We start from the raw sequence: 24,426 nt of genomic DNA, 5'->3' as shown, positions 1-24,426 counted from the left end.
GGCAGACTTGCTGGGGCTCGGGGCTGAAGCCAAAGTCTGAGCCTTACTGCCCAAGACTGAAGCCTTCAAGCTTTGGCGCCCCTCAGAGTGACGGAGCTTTGGCCCCCTTGCCTGGAGTGGTGGGGCTCGGGCTTTAGTCCCCCTTCCCGGGATCATGTAGTAATTAATTTTGGTTGTCAAAAGGGGGTTGCAGTGCAATGAAGTTTGCAAAACCCTGAACTAGATCATTCCTGACAGGTCTAACCTGTTCTTAAAAACCTGCAAGGACAGAGATTTCACTATCTTCCCAGGTAATTTGTTCCAGTGCTTAATTACACTAACAGTTAGGAAGTTTTTCCTAATGTCCAACCTAACCACCCTTGCTGCAATTTAAGCTCATTGCGTCTTGTCGTATCCTCAGAGGTTAACAAGAACAATTTTCATCCTCCTCCTTGTAACAACCTTTTACAGGTTTGGAAACTATTATGTTCAGTCTTCTCCAGACTAAACAAACCCAATTTTTTCAATCTTCCCTCACAGGCCATGTTTTCTAGATCTTTCACCATTTTTGCTGCTCTCCTCTGGACTTTCTCCAATTTGCCCACGTATTTCCCAAAATATAGCATCCAGAACCAGACACAATACTCCAGTTGAGGTCTAATCAGTGCATAGTAGAATTAGGAAGAATTACTTCTCATGTCTTGCTTACAACACTCCTAATACATACCAGAATGACGTTTACTTTTTTTGCAACAGTGTTATACTGTTGACTCATACTTAGCTTGTGATCCACCATGACCCCCAGATCCCTTTCTGTAATACTCCTTCCTAGGCAGTCATTTCCTATTTTGTATGTGTGCAACTGATTGTTCCTTCCCTAAATGGAGTACTTTGCATTAGTCCTTATTGAATTTCATCCTATTTACTTCAGGCCATTTCTCCAGTTTGTCCAGATCATTTTGAATTTTAATCCTAACCTCCAAAGCACTTGTGACCCCTCCCAGCTTGGTATTATCTGCAAACTTTATAAGTGTTCTCTCTATGCCATTATCTAAATCATCAATGAAGATATTGAACAGAACCAGAGCCAGGACCGATCCCTGCGGGACTCCACTCAACATATCCTTCCAGCTCAACAGTGAACCACTGATAACTACTCTCTGGGAACGGTTTCCCAAGCAATTATACACCCACCTCACAGTAGCTCCATCTAAACTATATTTCCCTAGTTTATTTATGAGGAGGTCATGCAGGACAGTATCATAAGGCAAGATGTCCCACATCTAAAGCTTCCCCCCATCCACAAGCCTTGTTACCTTGTTTAAGAAAGTGATCAAGTTGATCCGACGTGATTGGTTCTTGACAAATCCCTGTTGACTGTTACTTTGGGACACCCAAAATAAATGCATTTTTGGAGGCTTCTAGGCTTTTCTTGGTGCCAACGTCAGCATTTAACATGCACTGATGCAAGTGCAGCTAGAATTTTATTAAGATCTAGTGTTTCAAGTTAATAATAGCCATAAGGATTTAATTCTAGTCTAGTTCAATACCTTGTAGAAACAAGCAAAGCTTAACAGTAATGTGCTGTGGCATAGAGACAAAACAGGTTTAGGACAGGGCAGTGCTGCCATTTATACATCACAACTCATATGCAAATTTTTTTCAACAGCAGTTTCTTTAAGTTATCCACCATTTGCAAGCTTGGACTAGTGGAAAGTTTGGTATATGAATTAACCTTTAATGAAACTTAAAGGCCCCCCTAATGTGAGGGCCTTTTTTGAGGGCTTTAGATGTCAACATCCAAATCTGAAAGGAACATTTAGCTTAGGGAAACTGCACAAAAACAAGATCCAGTAGACTAAGACTACAATGAATCATTGTGGAGATGATGCTAGATCAGTGGTTCTCAAACTTCTGTACTGGTGACCCCATTCACATAGGAAGCCTCTGAGTGCAGAAACTGAAGTCACTTTTTAATATATTTAGCACCATTATAAACGCTGGAGGCAAAGCGGGGTTTGGGTTGGAAGCTGACAGCTTGCAACCCCCCCAGGTAATAATCTTATGACCCCCCGACCTCTAGTTTGAGAGTCCCTGTGCTAGACAGAGTAAGCATTTAATTACAAACATGTTTGCCAAACGTTTGATCTAGCATAAGAAGGACCAAAGGAGCCTATGCCAAAAGGGGATTTGCCCAATGAAGCTCATTTACATACATTTGTTTATCAAAAGGACCATCTTAAAGGAAATTAAAATCCTGCAGGTCTTTAAAGCCCTGAAGCATCAGTCTCACCAAACTGTAAAATACATTGCTGGGAGAGTTCCTCTAACTTGCAGAGGGAGTTTTGGCAGGAATAAGTGATACTGAGGCATCATCATGGCCCTCTGCACCCAAATTTCACCAGGAAAAGGTCCTAATTAAGTGATGACTTAGTCGAGAGCTGGAATATCTCGTCCCCTTCTCCATTTCATCCTAAATTGGCAACTGTACAACCTCTTTGGCAACGTGTACATCCTAGTAGTCAATATCCATTCTGCCTGGTTTAGTATTAACTTATTTTTGTTTTGTCCTTTGTGACGAATGAGAATAAATTATTCCTTTCCTCTTTACAAGTGCCCCACTTCACAACTGTAGACAGTGATGTCTCTCGATGGAGCATGCCTACATTTCTTAATAAAGCTCATTTTCAAAAAAAGTTTTTGTAACTAGTTGCTCTTCTCCCATTTGTTTAAAAATAGTGTCCAAAACTGAATGTCGTGTTGCAATATAGATTTAATCAGTATCAAATGGAATGATTTCTCTTCCTGTTCTCTAGGACCCATTAATGAAAAAAGGACAAAGACAAAAGATCTTAACAGGAATAGGAGATTGGGGCGAAGAAAGGAACATCTTAAGGGAAAAAAATAATGCACTAGGCCAACCAAATCTGTAATGCAAAACAGGATACTTCATAATGTTACACTCTAATGCACATTCCATCATAATGAAGTGTTTAATCCCCTCATGTAATTTGTTACATAATTTAATCCATTATGTTCTTCTGAATCATCACCTTCAGCCTAATTATGTAAACTACTTAGTACATCAGTATAAACTCACAGGGATCAATAAATCATGCAACCAAATAGTCTGAATCTCTCAGACCCGCTGCTAGAATGCAACTAATGCACAACGTGGAATTGGAGCATAGCTGTGATCCCCTACTGTCCAAGGACACATTCCAACTGGCCCTGTTGGCCTTTCTGCTGATACACCCAGGCAGTGTTTATCCTCATAAGGATTATAAAACCCTCATTTCCATTAAGTTAAAGCGGTGGTGAAAAGTTAGTAGATATGTGGGACATGAAGGATCAGAAAAGAAAAATTTTAAACTGCCCCTTTCCCCAAAATGGAGAGCTGCTGTTTCAACAGCCATTTTAGGTCTCCTCCCACTTTTAATGCACTTTCTAATGAGTGAGCTAAAGTGGGCCCTATTTAATAATCCAGATTTTCTTCCTTGCTCTGCTAAATTTTAAGAAGACAGAGCAAGTTAAAAATGGCTGCTGAGGCACAAACTGGTGCTGTAAGGGCAGCCAGAATTCTGGGGTCTGCTTTAAGTTGAAAACTTACCGGCCTTTAAACTTTACAGAATGTGAAGCACTGAATACGATGGCTGTGAAAAAGCATGCTTCAAATAAATCTTAAAAGAAAGCCAGAAAAAATGCACATACTGAATACAATATTAAAGAGCAACTCCCCCCACCCTGCCCATGTTTTCACTTATTCCACTATGACATATTTTCCATGCTAAAAGAATATATTGCGTATATCCCACATTTTTTAAAAGGCTTTTTAAAACAGTTTCAAAATTACGTCAAACACGAACTAATGAGCCATAGTCCAAGAACAAAAGGCCACACCAAGGTACAGTATTAATGACATGGTGCACTTCTCCAGATGAGCTTCTCAGTTTTGCATTTGTCAGAGTTGCTATCCATTGGGTCAGCACTAAGACAACTTGCGCATGTCTGCTAAACTCCTCACTACATTTAATGGGGAACGAGGATTGAAAGCAGGGTCCTGCACAAGGCATAACTGGAGCCATATAAATGGACTTGCCTTTATTCCGACACACTCATTTTCACTGACACCACTGCATGAATACTTTAAATCAAGTGCTAGGTAAGCGGACACACTGAACTACAGAGAACACAGATCTTTAAATCACCAGTCTAGATTTGTTCCATTCATTTAGGATCACATAGCTGTTTCAGTGTTAGTATAGGATAGCAAGCGTCTTCCCGGATACTAAACGTGACAGCTTGCAGGGTATCCCTCCAGGGCTGGGAAAGAAAAAGTGTCAGAAACCAATTCATACTATATTTGAAATCTACAAAAACCCTCAGTAGAGTCAGGCAGTTGAACCAGAACCAGATTGAGCTGGTATTTTATTTGAACCAGAGCTGAACCTGAACCATAAATGTGTTCTATCTACTGAACCTGAAGAGAAAAAAATTTGGGTTACCGCTTAAAACAAAGGTTCAGCAATTTTTAAGCTTCAATTTTTTTAAAATAAACTACAGTGATCTTATTTTCATTACTAAACGAGACAACAAAGTAACAAATGGGCATGTGATTGCCACCAGGAAGGCCTGCCTCCGTATAATGAGAAGAGAATGAGACTAGAAGGAGGTCAATGCACAAGAGGAGGGAGGGAGAGGGAAAGCTCAAGGAGCTGCCTGTACACCAGGAGGCAGCAAGGGGACCAGGAAATAGATAAACAATATCTGAGACACCCATTCCCACCAGTCCCCAGGGAGAGAGAAGAGGTGGAATGATCCCTGGGCCAAGAAGTTAATAACTCTTCAAGCCCAAGGAAAAAGGTAATGGCTCCCCAACCCTTCTCCCTCTTAGACAGGCCTCCTCTCACCATCCCCATCCCCTAGGGCATCTCCTCCCTCCAGTTGCCCCAAACTCAAATGTATCCTTTCACCAGAGGTCCAGTATAACACAGCAAATATTAGAAGATGTTATTTTAGTTTGCTAAAATAAATTGTTCATAAAAATAACTGCGTTATTTGACAACACAGAAACACTAGGAAGATACTCAAGCAAAGTTAAAAAAAATCAAAATAGTTTCAGCTCTCTTTTTTGAGATTACGTCCACTGAGATTAAAATTTGATTTGAACCAGTTTAAAGTGGTAACCAAACTCGGTTGTTGTTTTCTTTGGTGGCTTGAACTGGAACTGAACCCGAACACACTGAATGCAACTGAACCCGAACAAAACCAAAATAAATACCGGTTTGACTCCCTAAGTAGAAGAAAGGTTATACCGGATACAGTGGAGTTAATTCTAAAAAAGAAACTGGCTCTAAATTATAGTTTTATTTAATTTACGATTGGGTAAAAATGAGGACATTAGACATATCTAATGAAAATAGCTGTTGAAGTACTTCAGTTGTATCTTTTGAATTATCTCAAATTATTTGTTTAAAAAGAAAAAGGTGCATGTAAGTTCAAGTAAAACCCATATTAAAATATGGAAACGCCCACTTGAAGAAACTAGAACACACAGACTTCTATGGTAAGAAAGTCTCAAGTCATCATGAGTCATTGCCATCATTTAATATTCCTCATATGCAGAACAGAAATAGAATAGAAGTGGCAAACTGAAACAGACGAAGTGGGAAGCACACCATGACTCCATAAATACAGCCTAGGGTAGTACTGTAGAACTTGGTAGAAATGGTTTTGTGTTGCCTCTCCTAGGACAGGATGATTGCCACGCCCCCCCACCTGCAATCTTTAAAAGCCTTTTTTCTCATGGGATGCCAGGCTGTGAGCGATTTCCTCATTTGTTCATGTTTTCTATATGATATCAAAAGGAAAGGTCTGAGGGACAGACTGTAATCCCCTGTGCTCCCGTAAGCAAGTTAGGAAGTTTTCACAATAGGAGAAAAAGGAAAAAGGGGTAGGGAAGAGGGGAGTAAATGCCACTTTCACTTTTCCAAAGGGATGAAGAGCTCTTCTGCACAGGCGCTGTTCTCGAACACCAATCACAATGGGAAGCCCAGTGCTTTAGGTTCTGTAAGGCTTAAATCCTTGTTACAATATTATGGATTCAAAGCATTAAAGCACCCATTAAAGCAACTACCATTTCAGTTTTGCAGTGTAACTAAACCAAACCTGCATGGGGGAAAGTAGCCCCAAAGGTTTAATGAAATACCATTCTGCCTGTTTGGAGCTTGCACCATGGAATGTGGACATCCCAAAGTGCCAAAAGTCCCTTCCCGAGGGAGCTGCCAATCAGCCCAGCAATCTAGACCCATGTCACCAAATGGCCTGAAACTCTAAATAGATATTTTAAGTACAAACTGTAAATACAGCTCTGGAACAGAAAAAAATTGTTTAGCCTGTAATGCATTAGGACGAAGGGAAAGAGGGACCATTTTCAGGCTGATCATTATTTTGTAGTTGCAGCTACTAAGGCCAATTTGCAAATGGAACGTGCTCCCAGCGAATGGTCTGTGTCTTCCTCATCCCTTGAGGACACTGAAAAAAAAGTTTTAAAAGTAGGCAGACTTACGCAGTTTTGCCGTCACTATCCTGTTTGGTGGCACTGGCTCCCTTTTTCCCCAGCAGTGAAGCCACTTTCTCTGGATCTCCATTCTCCACAGCTTGCAGCAGCCGGTCGTCATTCTTATTCCACTCATTAGTCTGCAGTAAAAGAAATATTTAAGAGAAATCAATGCCAGCAATATTTCCATGCTGCGCTGAATGACTATGCATACGTTTGCCATCTATCACAGTTAAAATAAAAGCCAAGCAAGAAACCACACACTGAAGAGCTGGCACTTGATAAAGACCCCTATGAATAACTTAAAATGGATCATGTGGTGCATGATTTCAAGGACTAGCAATAGCTCAAGTCAGATCAGATGGATTTCTTTTAAACTAGTGAGATGAGGAGTGAGTGCACTGCAATTTTTTAGGTCAATCCCAGTCGGTCAATCTACAGCACAGCACTTAAAGGAGAGAGCTAGCGTAGAAAAGTTGCTCTGTAAAGCAGTACTGCAGAACTAAATCCATTTGGACCCTCATTAAGATTCAATGAGGTTCATACATGAACCCTTCACTTCTCTAGTTCATTGTTTTTGTTTTAGAGCTCTGCTGGAGTTGCCAGGAGCTACCTTTTTAATCCCATGATACACGAGACAAGACTACCTGGGAGGCATACCCTTAGCTGATTCAGCAAACAAAAGCCCCCTCCCCATACCACTGTGTGCCTGTAGAAACCTTTTCAAGAGAAGCGTTTTCTGCAGCTCCCAGTAGCACAGCAGACCAATAGGCGGAGAGATCTCCCTTTGCAGATTATAACCACTTGTATTGCATTTTTATTCCCCTGCCACGTGTAAACCTCTAACCCAGACAGGTATTCCAGCCCTACCTTCGAATGCTGCAGACAAGAGAACACCACCAAGTATTTTAATCTTTACCAAACAATCCATTAGTCCCCTTTCTCTGGAGGGGTCTTTTCTCTGATTAGTGACAGAAGATTGCACATTCTGGATCATTTTAGAGCACAAGGACCACTTAAAAAACAAAACAGCACCAGAACCTCATTCCCTGTACTTGAGCTATGGATCCAGTTGGCCAATGGGGAGGAGAGTGGGAAAACATACCTGTTTGATTACCCCCAAAATCCCTTCTACATCCCCACCTTACAACCAGGAAGAACACTAAACTATAATCCCAGCAAGAGAGTCTTCTGTTTGCACAGAAGTCAAAGCCTTTTTTTTTTTTTACACTAACATTACACATCCAGTGAGGAGGCTCTTTAAATAGACTATGGTTGTTCCCAAAAACAGTTAGCTCTTGAACTCAAATGCTCTCAGGAGGTACTACATCAGAACCAGATCAGTGCCTTTTTGATAGGTGCTGAATCCACATTAGTGGGTCACTTGGAAAACCTGCAGCCTATGAAACTCTTAGGCATGGAACTCTCCACAGTGACAGACAAGCAATCACGGAGCCTAGTTTTCCCAATGGACCAGAAATATTGATGTTTCTGTTTACACATGTGCAAAATAAGTCAGGGTTCTCACTAATCTAAATTAGGTGCATGCTAGGTATAAAAGCACAACTAAAGACATCCTGAAAAATGGAATGGGTAGAAGCTGGTCAGAAAGAGCATGAGCCTGCACACATGCATACTTCAGTCAAAGTCTTCAAAAATACAGTTCAAGTAATTTCTTATGGGAACAGAAGCATCAGGTCTTAAGATAACCTACAAGTTACTGGGAGTTGAAAAACTCCAAGCAGAGTGAGCAATTAGGACGGGCAAGCAGACAGACAGCATGTGAAGGGACTGAGTCTGGAACGAGGGGAGCCAGGAACAGCAGTGGTGTCAAAGGGAAGTGGCAAGCAGACAAAGGAGGAAAGCGCACTGGGAGCCTGTGGAGTGCAAGTGAGATGGCTAGTCCAGCATATTATATTCTTAATATGGAGCACAGCTGTGGCATACGCTATTGTAGAATCTAAAGCATTAGTTATACCAGCAAATTTTGATTCTCTCTTGCAAACAGACTAAAATGAAGCTTATCAAAAAATTTTTAAAGGATAACTAAAAGGACTCTCCACCTAAAAGTTACTTTTCTGTCTTACCTGTAATAGTAGTTAAAAAAATCCATCACCTAAGATTACTGCAAGATTTCTCTGTTTTTCAGTTTGTTTACCCTGTGTGTTTGACTGCAATTTGTGTACAACTAGTTTACTGGGTTAACTTACTCTTATGGATTTTTTTTTTACAAAACAGGGAGAAAAAAAATATTTTTTAGAATTGGAAAGTGTGATGGTAAAGTTACAAAAACTAGCATTCGAATTCCAAGGCAGAAGCAACACCTGCAAGTATTTCATTAATTTTTTTGAAATGGAGTAGATTTTAAAATTGACAGTGCCCCTTTAAACTTGGCAACATGAAACACTAACCTACATTTCCACAAAAGGAAGATGAAAGGACCTAATCTTTAAGCACATTTCATGTCCTGAAATGACCAGTTCTAGTTCTCAAATATTGGAGATTAAGCTACAGGAAAAAGATTAAGATTAAGACTGTTACTGAAAATCCTTGGCAGCATGAACCTTGATATAACTACAGGGCTGCTCAATAGTTTAGAATATAATCAAATCCTGGAGAACCAGTTAAGAGGGGATTTAAATATTAACCTATAGCAAGTAACTAAAATTGAAACGTTATTTGATTATATGCCAACGATTAGTTTGGCAGTATTCTGTCATATGCAAGTCACCACGCTAGAACCCCAACGCCATACACAGTTTATTCTAATCCTGATTTCAGTTTTTTAATTTCTCCCTAGTGTGTTAGTGACACTAAGATCACTGTATGCAAGAGGCACTGATCCCATGTTCAGTCACATGCCTCATTAAAATTTCAGACCTGATTTCAATATAGCTGGGTCCTAAAATTATGTGCCGATATTCATCTAGTGTGAAAGATGTGCATGAAGATTTACAGACCTTAAACTTGTAAAGCATGAAGTGTTTTGAATCCAGCTCTTATTCTGTACAATGGTGCCAAGCTTATTTTAACAACAAAACATTGTACAGTACAGAATTACTCTTTTAAAAAGGAGAGGGGCAGTACTTTATCTTGTAATACTCAGTTTTCAACCTTTTTTTTTCCATAACACAATGTATGCACATATATTATACAACTGAGATTGGAGAAGGGTTGCATTGTTCACCTGATAGCTCCTATTAACACGTGAAACTGCTATGGTGATTCTACTCTACCTAAAAATTAAACAGTCTTGAACTTGGACAAGTTAATGCTCTCTCTCTCAGGGAGAAAACTTATCTTTGTTAATCGGACATGAATATCAAGACTACAAGGTTACTGACATACTGACTATTTAAAAAAGAAAGGGTAATTTTTCCTTTTTTGAGGGGAAGGAAGTAGATGATGGAGGTAGAGCAGCAAGATCTATATTTGGATATAGCAGAATGAGCACAGTGAAAACAGCTTCTCAAACTATTTAATACCTCCTCTTCTCACCACTGAAGCTATTCCTAGTTTTAGCAATCCTGAGTCATGGAGAATGGGCCACTACACTAATCAGCTTGAATTAATTCGGCCAATTTTATGATTTTAAGATTTTTTTAAATGAAAGTATAACCATATTTTTGACACATATATTTAAGATCACTTAACACATTAACTAATAGTGTACAACAGGTGCATTCTACTTTAAAAGGCTAACTAACCCCTTTTAAATTACTGTTTAGAAAGTAGTCCCTTCTCTATACTCAAGCAGCAATGAACTCATTGAAGTTATAGTTAGGATACAAGGCCTGTTATGTTTTTAAACTGGATCAAAAGTTATATTCATTTAAATGTAATGAAAATTATATGAATCTCTGAGAGACACCAGCATATTAGCAAAATGAAGTGACAGATGGTAACCTTATACTATGCTACAGTTGTCACCTAAAACAGAAACTAGATACCTATAAAGTATACTTTAGACAATTTGGTACTTTTATTTATTTTTCCTCACCATTGTATTTAAAATCACTAATATGCTTAAGAATAAACAGAAAAACACCATGAAAATCCTCAAGACCTCTAGCTTAAGAATGAACTCCACCCCACAATCCATCTCTTTGCTCAGTCTATCCACTGCCTCCCGTAAAGCCTGGGAGAAGAGAAGTCCAGCAGCATGCCCTGACGATCACCATACCTGGGATCTGGCAGACTAATAGGTGAGTGAGGCGGATAATTTTGAAGTAAAGGCCCTCAGTGTAGAACACTGCTGCTAGCCGACTTGCATTGAAGCGTGTGGACTGTAAGAACTGCGTACTTCATGTAGCCAGGATCCAGTCATCAACTGGTACCCAAGACAGATCATGAAATACAGGTCTCTGAACAGAGGCCAAGACATTTTCCACTAGGTACAATTTCTGAATCTCTTGAAGGCTTAGCCTGAGGGCATTGTAGTAACCCAATCAATGACCATGGAGACGCCTACCTGAAAGGAAACAGAAAGCACTTTTGATAACTGTCACTGCCCAGGTATTTAGAAGCAGTCAGGGATCCAATAACTTTTGCAACAACTGGGAGGCAAACCCAGCACCCTCACTCCAGGGTGCACATACAGTTTCTACCTTTTCCCCCGCACGGTATTTCACTCACTCTGAGTGCTCCCATTCCTTTCTGCGTTGAGTTTTATCCAGCTAGCCCTCATCTACACCCAAAAATCTCCATTAGATACCAGGCAAGTGATTCCGCTACACTAGCAGGCAGGAAGAGATGGTAATGTAAGAATGGGTGTCAGCGCCCTGATGAAGCCATAGGCTCATGGACTCCCCTATAAACACTGAACAGGAAGGAGAGCAAGATGGAATCCTGGGGGGAACCCTGTATATGAGCCCTCAGGACAAAAGAGAAAGGCCTGACCCAATATCCATTAGAGTCAATAGAGAGGCTCCTTTTGATTTAAAATGTTTTGAATCAGGGAGTAATTCTTAATTCCTCAGTTCTCCCAGAAGGAATGGATTGGAGCCACATATCCACATTCTCACTAACAAAAAAAAACAAAAAACAAAACAAAGAAAAACACCCTGTTCTCAAAAAGGGTGGCGGAGAATTGTGCTGGCACTGATTTGTAGTTAGCAAAAAATTCTCCATCAGTGGACTGGGGTTGAGCAGCACTAGTGCTGTGACTGGTATAAACATGTATACAGGGGGAAGAGGATGTGATGCTGTATGACTGAAATAGGACCACAAATATCATTAATATTGGCACTGTTAGACAATTGCAACAAATCTTGTACAAAGTATATCATGAAAGGTGTCAATGGAAAATTTATGATTTGCTAAATAAGTTTGTCCTGCATGTGCCCCATTTTTGCATTTTGAAAAGGTGAACCCTAGTTCACCTAGTTCCCACCTACCTAACTACCCTTTCAGCCACCCTCAACACTCACCTACCGAGTTTTTGGCACCTCCATGACCAATCACAGCCAGTGCTCAAGGTAAGGCACGTTGACCGTAAGCTTAAATTTATGCTTATATGCAAGTTATTTGAAAATATACAAGTTAGCACATTAAGTAATTTGAATGAGATCTTCCAGAAGGTTAAAACACATTGACAGGTTGGGGTCTGTGGGAAAGCTTGCCCTGCTGTGGCTGTGCTGTCAATACAGAGGACTTCATTCTCCAGTAGTACTGTTAATCTAACCCCTTTCTGCAGCAACATATGTACAGGAATTTTTTTAAGCAATGTTTATGGCTAAAAGCAAATGTATGAATATGCAGATTGGCAAATGGAATAATTTGAAAGGCACATCTCATGAAGCTGCACAAAAAACTTAGCAGCGTGAGTTTATAAAGTAAACTTAAGTTTGCAGGATCAGAGCCTGAAAAAGCCTGTGCGTGTATTTTGGTGCAAGAACAAATCACTCTCTTCTTCAGGCAGTGTGCCAACCAGCTACCAGCAGCTTCCTTTTAAACACACTTAACATTCTGTACCGTGATAACGGTTTGTGTACCTCTGAATGCCTGAGCAGATCAAGTGTGCATTTCAGCTTAATGAAACAGATTCAACCTTCTATCTAGGCTTTTCTCAGACTATTTTTTAAATTTCCAATGCATTTTTCTTTTAGACACACCTCCAACATAATATTATAGTAAAACTGAACTGGATACTAAAAAATTAGGCATTACATACCAGGAGACAAAATAACATGGATACGAAGCCTATAAAGTCTATGTTTTGGGTAAAATGGAAAGTTTTAGAATTTTTAGACAAAACTTTAATTCTTCTATTTAAGATTTTCTTGTCTTGTTATGCTGAGGGTTGAGCAATCCCACTGCTTCACTGAAACTGTTGGGCATGATAGCTGCCTTGCATTCAGGCTAAATGATGGAACGATTACATGCCGCTTTCTTTAGCAATAGTTGAAACAATGGAAAACCACTGCCCAAGGATCAGACCACATGTGGGCAGTGGCTGAACCATTTAGACAAAGGGGTTTCCCAGGAGTCTGATAACTAGGGATTGATTTGATTGCAGCTGTGTCTGTGAGAGAGAAGCAAGGGAACCACCACAGAAGCACACAGAGAAGGCAGCACGGAAGCCACAGAGAAAAGCTAAGAGAGCTTTTGGGTAAAGTGCTACCTTGGAAGAGGCTTGAAACTGTGACTAAAGAAACTGCCTCCTGCTGTTTGATTCCAACTATGTTCAGGGAAACAGAGTTGTACGTTTTTTGTAAATAAACAAACAGGACTGTGTCAATACTACCAGACACCATCAATTTCTCTTCACAGAAACCTGCAAAACTTTGGCGGCGGCGGGGAGGATATAACCACTCAATCCAAAAGGGGTAACAGTATATTATCAAAAAAAGAAAAGGAGTACTTGTGGCACCTTAGAGACTAAAATCTATTTGAGCATAAGCTTTCATGAGCTACAGCTTACTTCATCGGCTGCATGCAGTGGAAAATACAGTGGGGAGATTTTATAGACACAGAGAACATGAAACAATGGGTGTTACCATACACACTGTAACAAGAGTGATGGTAACACCCATTGTTTCATGTTCTCTGTGTCTATAAAATCTCCCCACTGTATTTTCCACTGCATGCAGCCAATGAAGTGAGCTGTAGCTCATGAAAGCTTATGCTCAAATAAATTTGTTAGTCTCTAAGGTGCCACAAGTACTCCTTTTCTTTTTGCGGATACAGACTAACACGGCTGCTACTCTGAAACCAGTATATTATCAGTATAGGGTTTTCTTACTATATAACTACATTCAACACAAAACCTCTGGAACCCAGATTATTCCCACCCCAGTTATCCAGAATTCTCAAAAAGAAAAAAACCCCAGCATTATGCACTCAAAATCATTAAGCCTTTATGCCTGTAGGATTTGAGTGCTGCGGCCTCTTTCCTGCAGAGCTTGCACATTGCAGGCCTTTGACCCCAGTAGCATCTGTTTAGCTTAAACCTTAACTTTCCAAATGAAACAGTGTCCCTCCTCACCCATTTTCACCTTCCCTTTATCTTCAGATGAGAGGTTGTGCTGTACTACAGTGATCACCTATCTCCACAGTCACACCGTCTTTCTAATGTCTTCCAAGTTAGCTATTTAAGGATCTGACAAATCCACAAAAAGCAAGAAAAAAATATCAAAAAGTTATGACTGAAATTCCATCCCTGGATCAGAAATCCTCAAATATAGGTTACAGCTGGGTTTGATCATCAAGTTGCCAAATTATGTCCCCAGTTATACCCATTCAACCTTATCTACTTCAGGAGTACAATAGAACCTCAGAGTTACAAACACCAGAGTTACGAACTGACCAGACAGTCAACCACAAATCTCATTTGGAACCGGAAGTTCACAATCAGGCAGCAGCAGAGACAAAAACAAACCAGAACAAAAAAAAAAAAGCAAATACAGTAGTGTGTTAAATGAGAACTACTAAAATAAATAAATAAAGACAGAGCAGCATTTTTCTTCTGCATAGTGAAGTTTCAAAGCTGTATTAAGTCAATGTTCAGCTGTGAACTTTTGAAAGAACTACTAATATTTAGTTCAGAGTTATGAACATTTCAGAGTTACAAACAACCTTTATTCCCATGGTGTTTGTAACTGTGAGGTTCTACTGTAGTTACAAGCAAGGATGGAACTGGCCTTCAAAACCCAAAGCAAAGTGTTTTGCAATACCTTCAATAGTCAGCAAAGGAAATGTGGAGCTTGCAACTATGCAGATCCATTAGCCAAAGGGATCACTCAGAAGGAGACCACCAGTGCAGCTGTTACTAATATAATCTGATAGCAGCTACTGTACTGCTGTCTAGCCTGAGAGGTTACCTCCTCTCTTCCCCCAACTCCTGCATGGTTCCCCTGAGCAAAGCCCATTTGCTCCTATGTTTGTATTACATATCACATTAATAAAAAAAACATTACATTTAGTGCTGAGTCACTGAGAAGATATGCTTCATTACTGGGATTGTTTAGATAATCAACTTGGTAGACTGTGTAACTGCTGAAATAGTTTAGCCAGGAATACTCTGTTAAAGAGTAAATACAAGTTTTAAAATACAAATGAAGTCTTAACATGAAGGTAACTAACAAACTGTTCTTGTAAAAGATCATTACTACAGTATCATTACAATATCATTACTAGGTAAGAAACTCACTGAATAAAATGAAAAGGAGGACTTGTGGCACCTTAGAGACTAAAAAATTTATTTGAGCATAAGCTTTTGTGAGCTACAGCTCACTTCATCGGATGCATCACGAAAACTTATGCTCAAATGAATTTGTTAGTCTCTAAGGTGCCACAAGTCCTCCTTTTCTTTTTGGGAATACAGACTAACAAGGCTGCTACTCTGAAAACTGAATAAAATGTAAAATTGCTACATCCTTACGCATATCAGCCTTGTCTTTTTGTTGAGCAAAGTGTGAGTCCCATAGCCACCGGTCAAGTAATCAAGTTAAACGTCAGCTATGTTAAGTTTACTGATGTTCTCAAGAAAGAAAAGGGAACAGTCCTTGCGGTAAAGTGATAGTAGTTGTGTTATAACTGTAGTGCTTTACATTTGCAAAGCACTGAACAAACATTAACTATGTTAGTTTTTTCCTTGGCAAACAATCTATAGGAGAGGATATAAGTGACCTTGCATTGTTGTATGTCTGTTGGAGGCAGGTTGTGTTATCTCCACTGAAATCGGAACTACAGGCAAGCTGAGCAGCAAATTAAAATTCCTGGTATTTTCAAAGTCAGTGACTCATCATTTGGAAAGGAAAGGAGTGGAAGGCCTTGTCTACAACAAAATCAGCTTTTGTTGACAAAACAGCAGAGGTGTACACACTACAGTGCTCCTCCAGCCGACAAAACTCTCCTGCTTTGTCAACAAAATAATACCACCGAGTCAAAAGGCGTAGAGCTTTTTGCAGCAAAGTTAGATTGACAAAGTTTCAGTGTAGACACCGTGCTTGGTTATTTCACCAGAAATGGCTTCCAGGTGGTGTCCCACAATGCCCATCCTGACCACTCTGGTGAGTAGCTCGAACTCCGCTGCCCTGCGCCCAGGCATAGGCGCCAACTTCTCCTGGTGCCTGTGGGTGCTCGCACCCACCCCGCCCCGACTCCATCCCTACCTTGCCCCCTCCTGCCCCTGTCCCGCCCCCTTTCCCCAAAGTCCCCACCCCAACTCCGCCCCTTCCTGCCCCTATTGAACTCCTTCCCCAAATCCCAGCCCCACCTCCTCCTCTGAGCGTGCCACATTCCCACTCTTCCTCCCACCCACAGCTTGTTATGCTGCAAAACAGCTGTTTTGCGGCAGCAAGCGCTGGGAGGAGGAGAAAGGAGAAGGCGTGCTCAGGGGAAGAGGCGGAGGTGAGCTGTGGCGGGGAGCTGCTGGTGGATGCAGAGCACCACCAATTTTTCCCCGTGGGTGCTCCAGCCCCAGAGCATCCACGGAGTTGGTGCCTATGCACCCAGGTACACAGGCATCTGCCCCTCCCCCTTTAAAGGCCTGGGAATGTTTTAAATTCCACTTCCTGTTTGCTCAGTGTGGAGAGCTCACATCGTATCTTCCCAGCTGACCCTGGCAACTCCATGCAGCAAACGCTCTCCCGCTTGGAGCATACCTGAGTTGTTGGATCTGCTGGCACTGTGGGGAGAGGAGGCTGTGCAGTCCCACCTTTGCTCCAGCCATAGGAACTTCACTACCTATGGGCAGTTTTCTCGTGACATGTTGGATAAGGACTACAAACAGGACACACCTCAGTGCCGTGTGAAGATCAAGGAGCTGATGCAGGTGTACCAGGGCAGCTCTCATTTTGGTGTCCTTGCACTACAATGCTGGGGAGAGCTCTGCACATTGTTCCAGAAAGGTGGCTTTCCACTTCCAAAAGTTCTGCAGCCACTGCTCGTCATCTCAGACCTGCATAACGATGCGATCCCACCACTCAGTGCTCGTTTCCTGAGCCCAACAGCGACAGTCCACCATGTGAAACTGCTTCACAAATACCAAAAGTAAAACCGGTGTTGTTTCTTTCCATGGCACAAAGCAGGGCAGGCACCACAGATTCCTGTTCAGAGCTCATGATATACTACATGATTAGCCACATTGTGTTCGTAACACTGACCACAGCAGTAGAGAGCAGTGCAGGATCCATCCTTTCAGGCAGAGATGGCAGGAGCACAATAAACAGGGGCCATTGAAACATGGCACAAAACATAGTCGGAAGCCCATGAAATGATGGGACAGAAAAAAATGCATCATGGGACATTGAGCCCGCACCTCTGATGCACTGCGATCCACTCCGCCTTCCCACAACTCCTAGCTGCAGAAGGTGGGGAGTTGGACTGTGGGATAGCTACTCACAGTGCACTCCTCTCACTGTCTATGCTAGAGCAACAACTGTGGACGCACTGCACCGACAGAAAGAGCGTTGTGTGAACATGCACGCGTGATGTAATTATAGTGGTTACTGATCGTCGCCGTGACTTAACTCTGTAGTGTAGACATAGCCTTTGAGACTGGCTAGATGAATGACTGTGCCACAGCCAACCCAACCATCACCAGATCATGCAGGACTTTATAAGAAAGCCTCAGAAAACAAACGACCATTCCATTTCTTTTCTTGAGTGAGAAGTATGATGGAGGAGTTTGTATGAAAGGCAGAGTTTAGAGGGAATGTGGTCATATGGGAAAACATCCTCAAAAGATAAATGTTTTGGGAGAGGTCCAAATTCATAATTTGTTTTTACTGAAAATCTTATACTCTATGTTCCACTGAAGTATTTCTGTGTTAAGCCATTTCAAGGAGCTTGTGAACTCTCTGCTGAAAGGTGCTATGTACATTAACTTTATAACACGCCAGATCTGAACGGCAACTCTGGGAGTGATTGTCAACAAAATGGAATGCAGAGAAATTATCACAACAAATTTATACCAAGGAAATAGTTTATAATTTACACCTCAACATTTAATGGTTACATCAGAAATCCTATTTTCCCAGTTTAACCTGGCCATTGTGTTCCCTTTCCCTTTTTTTTTTTTTTGTTTGACTACAATGGCTGACATTTAACATTTTCAGTAACAGACTAAACACTTGCCACAGATGAGGCAGTCACTCTATTAAATGCAAACGAGCAACAATTTTTAGGGTGGAAATCAAATCAGGCAAACCAAATAATCTGTAAAAAGAAAAGGAGGATTTGTGGCACCTTAGAGACCAACAAATTTATTTGAGCATACGCTTTCGTGAGCTACAGCTCACTTCATCGGATGCATTCAGTGCTGTAGCTCATGAAAGCGTATGCTCAAATAAATTTGTTAGTCTGTATCTGCAAAAAGAAAAGGAGGACTTGTGGCACCTTAGAGACTAACAAATTTATTTGAGCATACGCTTTCATGAGCTACAGCACTGAATGCATCCGATGAAGTGAGCTGTAGCTCACGAAAGCGTATGCTCAAATAAATTTGTTGGTCTCTAAGGTGCCACAAATCCTCCTTTTCTTTTTGCAGATACGGACTAACACGGCTGCTACTCAAACAAATAATCTGTGACCATTTTACAAGAAATTTTAATCCATTGTTGTATTCTCTGTTGCGCCTTATACCTATATAAACCCTATACTGCTTATTCCCCTTTCCCATTAAAACTTTACAATAATGATGCTAAAATACATTAAATAGAAGAGGCCAGTTAGAGTCAGACACTAGCTTTCATTTGTTCACATAAAAAATGAAATCCAGCCCTTTCATTGGGGGAGGAGCAAGGGTTCTTTCATTAACTTTAAACAGTTCTACTGACTTGATCTGAGCATGCAGTCATCTTGGTGCTAACTGTGCTCTTTCATCCGCTGTTGAGAAATAGGTTACTTAATCAAAACTGCGATAGTTGCTCAAAAGAGAAAAGAGATCCTGAAGTAACAAGAATGGAATAAAATGAGGTTTAAATCACTGACAGTAAGCTAGCGTATTGGCAACATGTCAAGCCACCTCCCATTGTTTATCAAATCACACATCACCAATAAAGTGACTGGAGATTTATCTTTGTTTGACAAAGGATGGGCAGTTTCCCCACCACATGCAACTGATCATTCTCAGTAAGTCAGAAAGTGGTTAGACCAAGAATGATCAGTGTATCTGAACAAATGAAATACTATATCTTTTTTTATGGGCCTTTAAAGAAAAAACCCCAAAACAACCTAAAATCCTTTTTTAAAAGCACTTCCCTTTGAAGTCATGGTTTTCCATTGATCTACTTTTTCTTCCATTTCTAAGGATTTGGAATACAGTATATATGCAGTCAGAGCATTGTTTTTCCTTGAAATTAACATCAGATTGTGATACTATTAATAAGTGTCTGCTGCCGGATACAAAGATGTCTCTCATTTCTAGAGAAATCCCTAGTGATGGCACAACACAGATCAGATAAATTGATTAATATAAATGTTTTCAAACTGTGTTCCACAGACTACCATGAATCCTTAGGTTTTCCTTGTGATCCCTAGAATAAAACATCTGTAAGACACATAGCGGGATACTGAGGGAGGTTTGGAAAGGAGGTGGTCTGCAAAGAGGTTTGCAGAATTTAAAAAAAAGATGGAGAACTACTAAATTAATGGACTAACTATGAATAGGGGATGGCACCCACTTTTGAAATGCAGATTTTTTTAAGGTTAGGATTTCCAGAGAAGCCTGGAAATTAGGCACCCAACTCCATTTAAATTGCAAAGGAATTGAGAACTTAACTTTCTTAGTCTCCTTTAAAACAAAAGTAAAAATCTATTAAAAAAATATCAAGCCTTAAAGCTAGATAGGGCCAGCAAATACCATATACAGATAATCTAATCTGACTTTGGATCAGGTAAAGGGCATATTTTGAAAACTTTCAGCAGCAAATAGCACACCACTAAATCATTATTCCCATGAGCTATAGGGATACAGGCAGTTATGCAAACAACTTTCTATACAGGTTTCAGAGTAACAGCCGTGTTAGTCTGTATTCGCAAAAAGAAAAGGAGTACTTGTGGCACCTTAGAGACTAACCAATTTATCTGAGCATAAGCGTAGCTCATGAAAGCTTATGCTCAAATAAATTGGTTAGTCTCTAAGGTGCCACAAGTACTCCTTAACTTTTTATACAGTTATTGTGTAAACAGCTATGCAACATGGACCCTGAAAAATTAAATGTGTAAATGTGGTGTCCTGCAACACCACATGCCTTCATAACCATGAGACTCGAATAAGTTCTTTGGGGCAGGCACTAAGGGTGTGTCTACACTGCAATAAAACACTTGGAGCTCCCAAATGTCTACATAACAATTTTATAGGCCCTGAGTCAGCTGTAGGTGTTTTACTGCAGTGTAGACATACATTAAGCCCTGGTTTACACTACACAGTTAGGTCACATCCATTCAGGTCTGTGCATATCGTCACCACTCAACTATTAATTCACATAGCATTCTCTTAGCAGGACTTCTCTTGTTAACTCAGCAGCACTTCTGCTTGCCGGTTTGAGCAACTGAGCATGCTACATCCACTCAGATCTTTACTGGCCTCCTTGATCCCCTTCTTCACTAGAATCACTGCTCAGAGACCACCATGTTTAATGGATCTCTCTTGTGTTTGGTGAGCAGGTAGCCCAACCTTGGTTGTGTTGGAACCTGCTTCTCTGACATCCACCTCAATCTGTTCCTCACTGCTTTTAATTCCACTCCTTTCCCTGCATATTACTAAGACAAGTATTACTATTCCTACTACTCTTCTCTACCCCTACACAAACTTTGCAGTTTGTGTTTGAAGAAGGTAGTTATGTTATAGTTTTTTTAGATGGCTTCCATTATGATGAAGTAGACTCAGTACATGTATGTAGCAAGCTGGGGTGGACTTTATAAAAAGATTAGAGTTAAACATAAGACTGCAGTACCAGTCTATGCTGACTAGTTCAAATGTGACAAGATGATCATCTCTAAGAATTGTGAATACTGTAAACATTCTCCTAGCCACTTTTGTATTACACTATATATAGTACAAATACCCATCTGAGATCACATGGTCTGTTCTTTCAGCATGATAGATGAGCCTTGTCTGCAAATTAAAAAAAATTGCTAAACAATGAGCAACTTGCCTAATAGAGTTCCATGATCATAGATAAACAAGTTATCTTCCAAAATACATACCTATCAGAGGAAAGCAGGGAAAGCATGAGAAGCAATAGAGAACTAAAAAGGTTAATTTTAAAGACACATTCAGAATTATTTTTGATATCTACTATACTGCAGAGTCTGATAGTCTTGTAGTTTTCAGAAGGAATCCAATTTGAGATTTTGATATGAATTTTGAAAACTATTCTGAGCAGTAAAAACATTGTCTATTTATAACTGAAGAAACTATCAGTTGTTACCGGGTACAGCTCTGTATCCTCAAACTAAGTGACACAGCCAAATAAAACAAACACGAACAAATGACACCCAGGCCCCTGTTCCAAGAAATGATTTTGTCTGGAGTCTTTAAGAGCTCAAGACAATCTTGAAGAGCACTTCAGGATCCTAAAAGAAGGCTAAAAGTTTCATTATCTGTCTGACTTTCAGGAGGCTTTGAAAAATGTGTGCACCGTGGATTGACTTTATGATCTAATACTTGTCAGTCGGTGAATGAAATATATTACAACTAAGAGTTTGGCTTGCTGTTGAAAGTTTCTTGAGTGAAATGGAGGATAATCCAAGTCACAGGCAAGTTACACGTAAGATACATTCACAGTAAAACTGGAGAAAACTGGAAAGTCATTCTGCACATAAAAATCTGATTCTCTGACAGTTTTGAGTGCTTGGATGTTTCTCCTCACTGCACTTTCCTATCTTATCTATGCTTTGTTAGAGGGCAGATGAAATGTGGCTACAGAAATAGCTCCTGCTTCCATGTAGCCACCACTACTCCCTCCAGAGAAACATGACACAAACAGTGTGGCAGCTGTCCAAAGATGGTTGGATCAAAACTTTTAGTATGGTAGGGGCAGAACAAAAGTCTTGCCCGTATATTTGCCATGTGGCTCATCACTTGCAAGTGATAAAATACACCAGCCCCCTCCCCCAACATAGTATCTCTGCACTAGATTGACAAAATCAAATACAGATTCTAAATTTTAAATGGATTTACAGTGCTATTATAGAAGAACAGACTTCTGCCCTGCCCCCCCCCCCGCAATTAAAGGAAGTGGAACTCTCCCCTAGAGTTGGCACTATAATTAAGGCTAAGATTTTGTCACGGATATTTTTAGTAGAAGTCATGGACAGGTCATGGGCAATAACCAAAAATTCATGGAAGCTCATGACCTGTCCCTGACCTTTACTAAAAGTATCCATGACAAAATAGGGAGGAAGGAGGGTCCAGCATCTGCAGCTGCTGAGAGCTCTGGGATCTCCCCCGCTGCCTGCAGCGGCTGGGCATTCCAGTAGGCCCCCTGCCCAGGAAGCTGCGGGGTCCCCACTCAGATGCTTGCAGCTCTGGGGTCCTCCTACTGACCTCCATGACATAATCATAGCCTTAACTATAATTGCAAATTTACCAGCATATAAAAAGTAAATTCCCTTTTAACATTCAAGTTCCGGTCACCCAGATGGCTCTCTCATTTGCAGCCAACCTATTCCTCTAAAGGTAATGGAGAAAACAACCTGAAATAGACAAAAATACATTCGCTCACTAGCGCCAACTATCGAAAAAGTACATGGACCAAGTCTGGAATATTAGCAGAGTTTCTGAATTTCAGTTTTGAAGCTGGGCATGGGAAACTTACTAGATCTGCTATAAAACCATAATTTTAGGTACATTTATAGCCCCTAATTCTTTTGAAAACCCAAATATTTTGTGACTTGCACTGAGTTGCCTAGAAATCAGTACTCACTCGTTCAGTTCCACACTACCTGCCACATTCCAGGACCAGCGGATGGAATGACATCCTGTTTGAGCAGGAACCAAATGAGTCAATACCTTTCTCAGCACAAAATGCAAGTGCCACTTGCCAAGATATCAGATAGTGTGCTCCTGGCATTCCCAAAGCTGAAGCCAAAAACTAAGCTTAAAGTGTAAAAACTGACCATTGAAATCTGCAAGAAAGAGGGGCGGGGGCAGGGTCTACTCATGAAATGTGGCTAGTTTCCAAAAGTTTCATTTTATTTCCCCATTCTATCACTGTAGTGGATGAGAAGAGTTTTCAGAAGCCATCTGAAATGGATCTGGATCCACCTCTCTTAAAAAGGAGTCCTGAGTAACCTACTACCTGTTATACCAATATCCCTAGAAGGGTCTTAAGAGAGCAGAGCAAGCCGGCAGGAACATGTAAACTGCAGCTGAATCAGAATTTAGTCAATTGTCTCCCCACTTCTCCAAGAGCCTGCTGAAGGTGTGTCTGCAGCCCTTCTCTTATAGACTCAGAATTTAAGGTCAGAAGGAACCATCATGATAATCTGACCTCCTGCACATTGCAGGCCACAGAACCTCACCCACCCACTCTTGTAATAGACCCCTAGCCTCCGGCTGAGTTACTGAGGTCCTCAATTTGTGGTTTATTAAGGGAAGGGTTTGTGGCAGAGAATCATGGCTCTTCAATGGATTCACAGGCAGTAATTTTTCTGCTGTGTACATAACAAGGTGACTGCCCACAGCTTGGGGTTGGGTAAGACTGGTAGAAAAACAAAAGGAAACACTAGAAACTCCAGATCCTTTGGGTATTACTAAGTTTTCTTTGTGTAGGCAATTAGACCTACAGTCTCATTTGTCCAGCTGGCCTAACACCACCCCAAACTAAAGACTCCCTTTTGGGAAGATGACCACACAGAGGAGCTAAAGGGGAGAGCATATGAGACCTTCCCCCAGGTCCATTTCCTTTCTCATTTGGAGAGGAAGCTCCACTGCTCCCCAGAAGCAATTCCCTCTACAGATAAGTTTCCTGTCCACAAGGCACAGATGGCTCCACCGTTCATCTGACTAATGGCCCACAGCTGTCACTCCTGCAAGCTATACTTCAGGCAGCCTCCACAAGCCAGCTTTTCCTCCCCAGCCTAGTGAAGGGGTTTAACCCCTTCCTGGTTGAGCCCAGAATGAGGTTCATACACCCTGCCACAGGATCACAAGCCCCGAATTAGTTTGCCAACATGCATTTCATAGATACCATTTATACACAGAGTTTTCTAGAGTGCTAAATGTCTATAGTACAATTGTCTATTTGGGTAGTCTTAGAAATATGATTCCTCTGTATCTTTGGATTCTCTCTCCATCACATGTAACCCAAATTAATTCAGAATCTATCCTTTTGCCTTCTGCAGTAGAGTACTGATCTTACAGAATCTGCTGAAAATCGGATAATTCTTATTGCCAGAGACAGCGCAAGGCCTTCAACATTTTACAAGGCTAAAAA

General features: G+C 40.8%; 1 protein-coding gene across 2 annotated transcripts in view; it reads right to left on the bottom strand.

The window, feature by feature from the left end:
- RAI14 (retinoic acid induced 14) overlaps nt 1–24,426 on the bottom strand; it is a 134,000-nt gene that overhangs the window by 57,283 nt on the left and 52,291 nt on the right. For both annotated transcript variants that reach the window (XM_073343703.1, XM_073343704.1), the window contains exon 3: nt 6,548–6,678. In XM_073343703.1, the coding sequence (XP_073199804.1) occupies nt 6,548–6,678 (131 nt within the window). The remainder of the gene's footprint in view (nt 1–6,547; nt 6,679–24,426) is intronic.

The sequence above is a fragment of the Lepidochelys kempii genome, chromosome 5, assembly GCF_965140265.1.
Source record: "Lepidochelys kempii isolate rLepKem1 chromosome 5, rLepKem1.hap2, whole genome shotgun sequence".
Lineage (NCBI taxonomy): Eukaryota > Metazoa > Chordata > Testudines > Cheloniidae > Lepidochelys > Lepidochelys kempii.
This window is presented reverse-complemented; position numbering and strand designations above follow the sequence as displayed.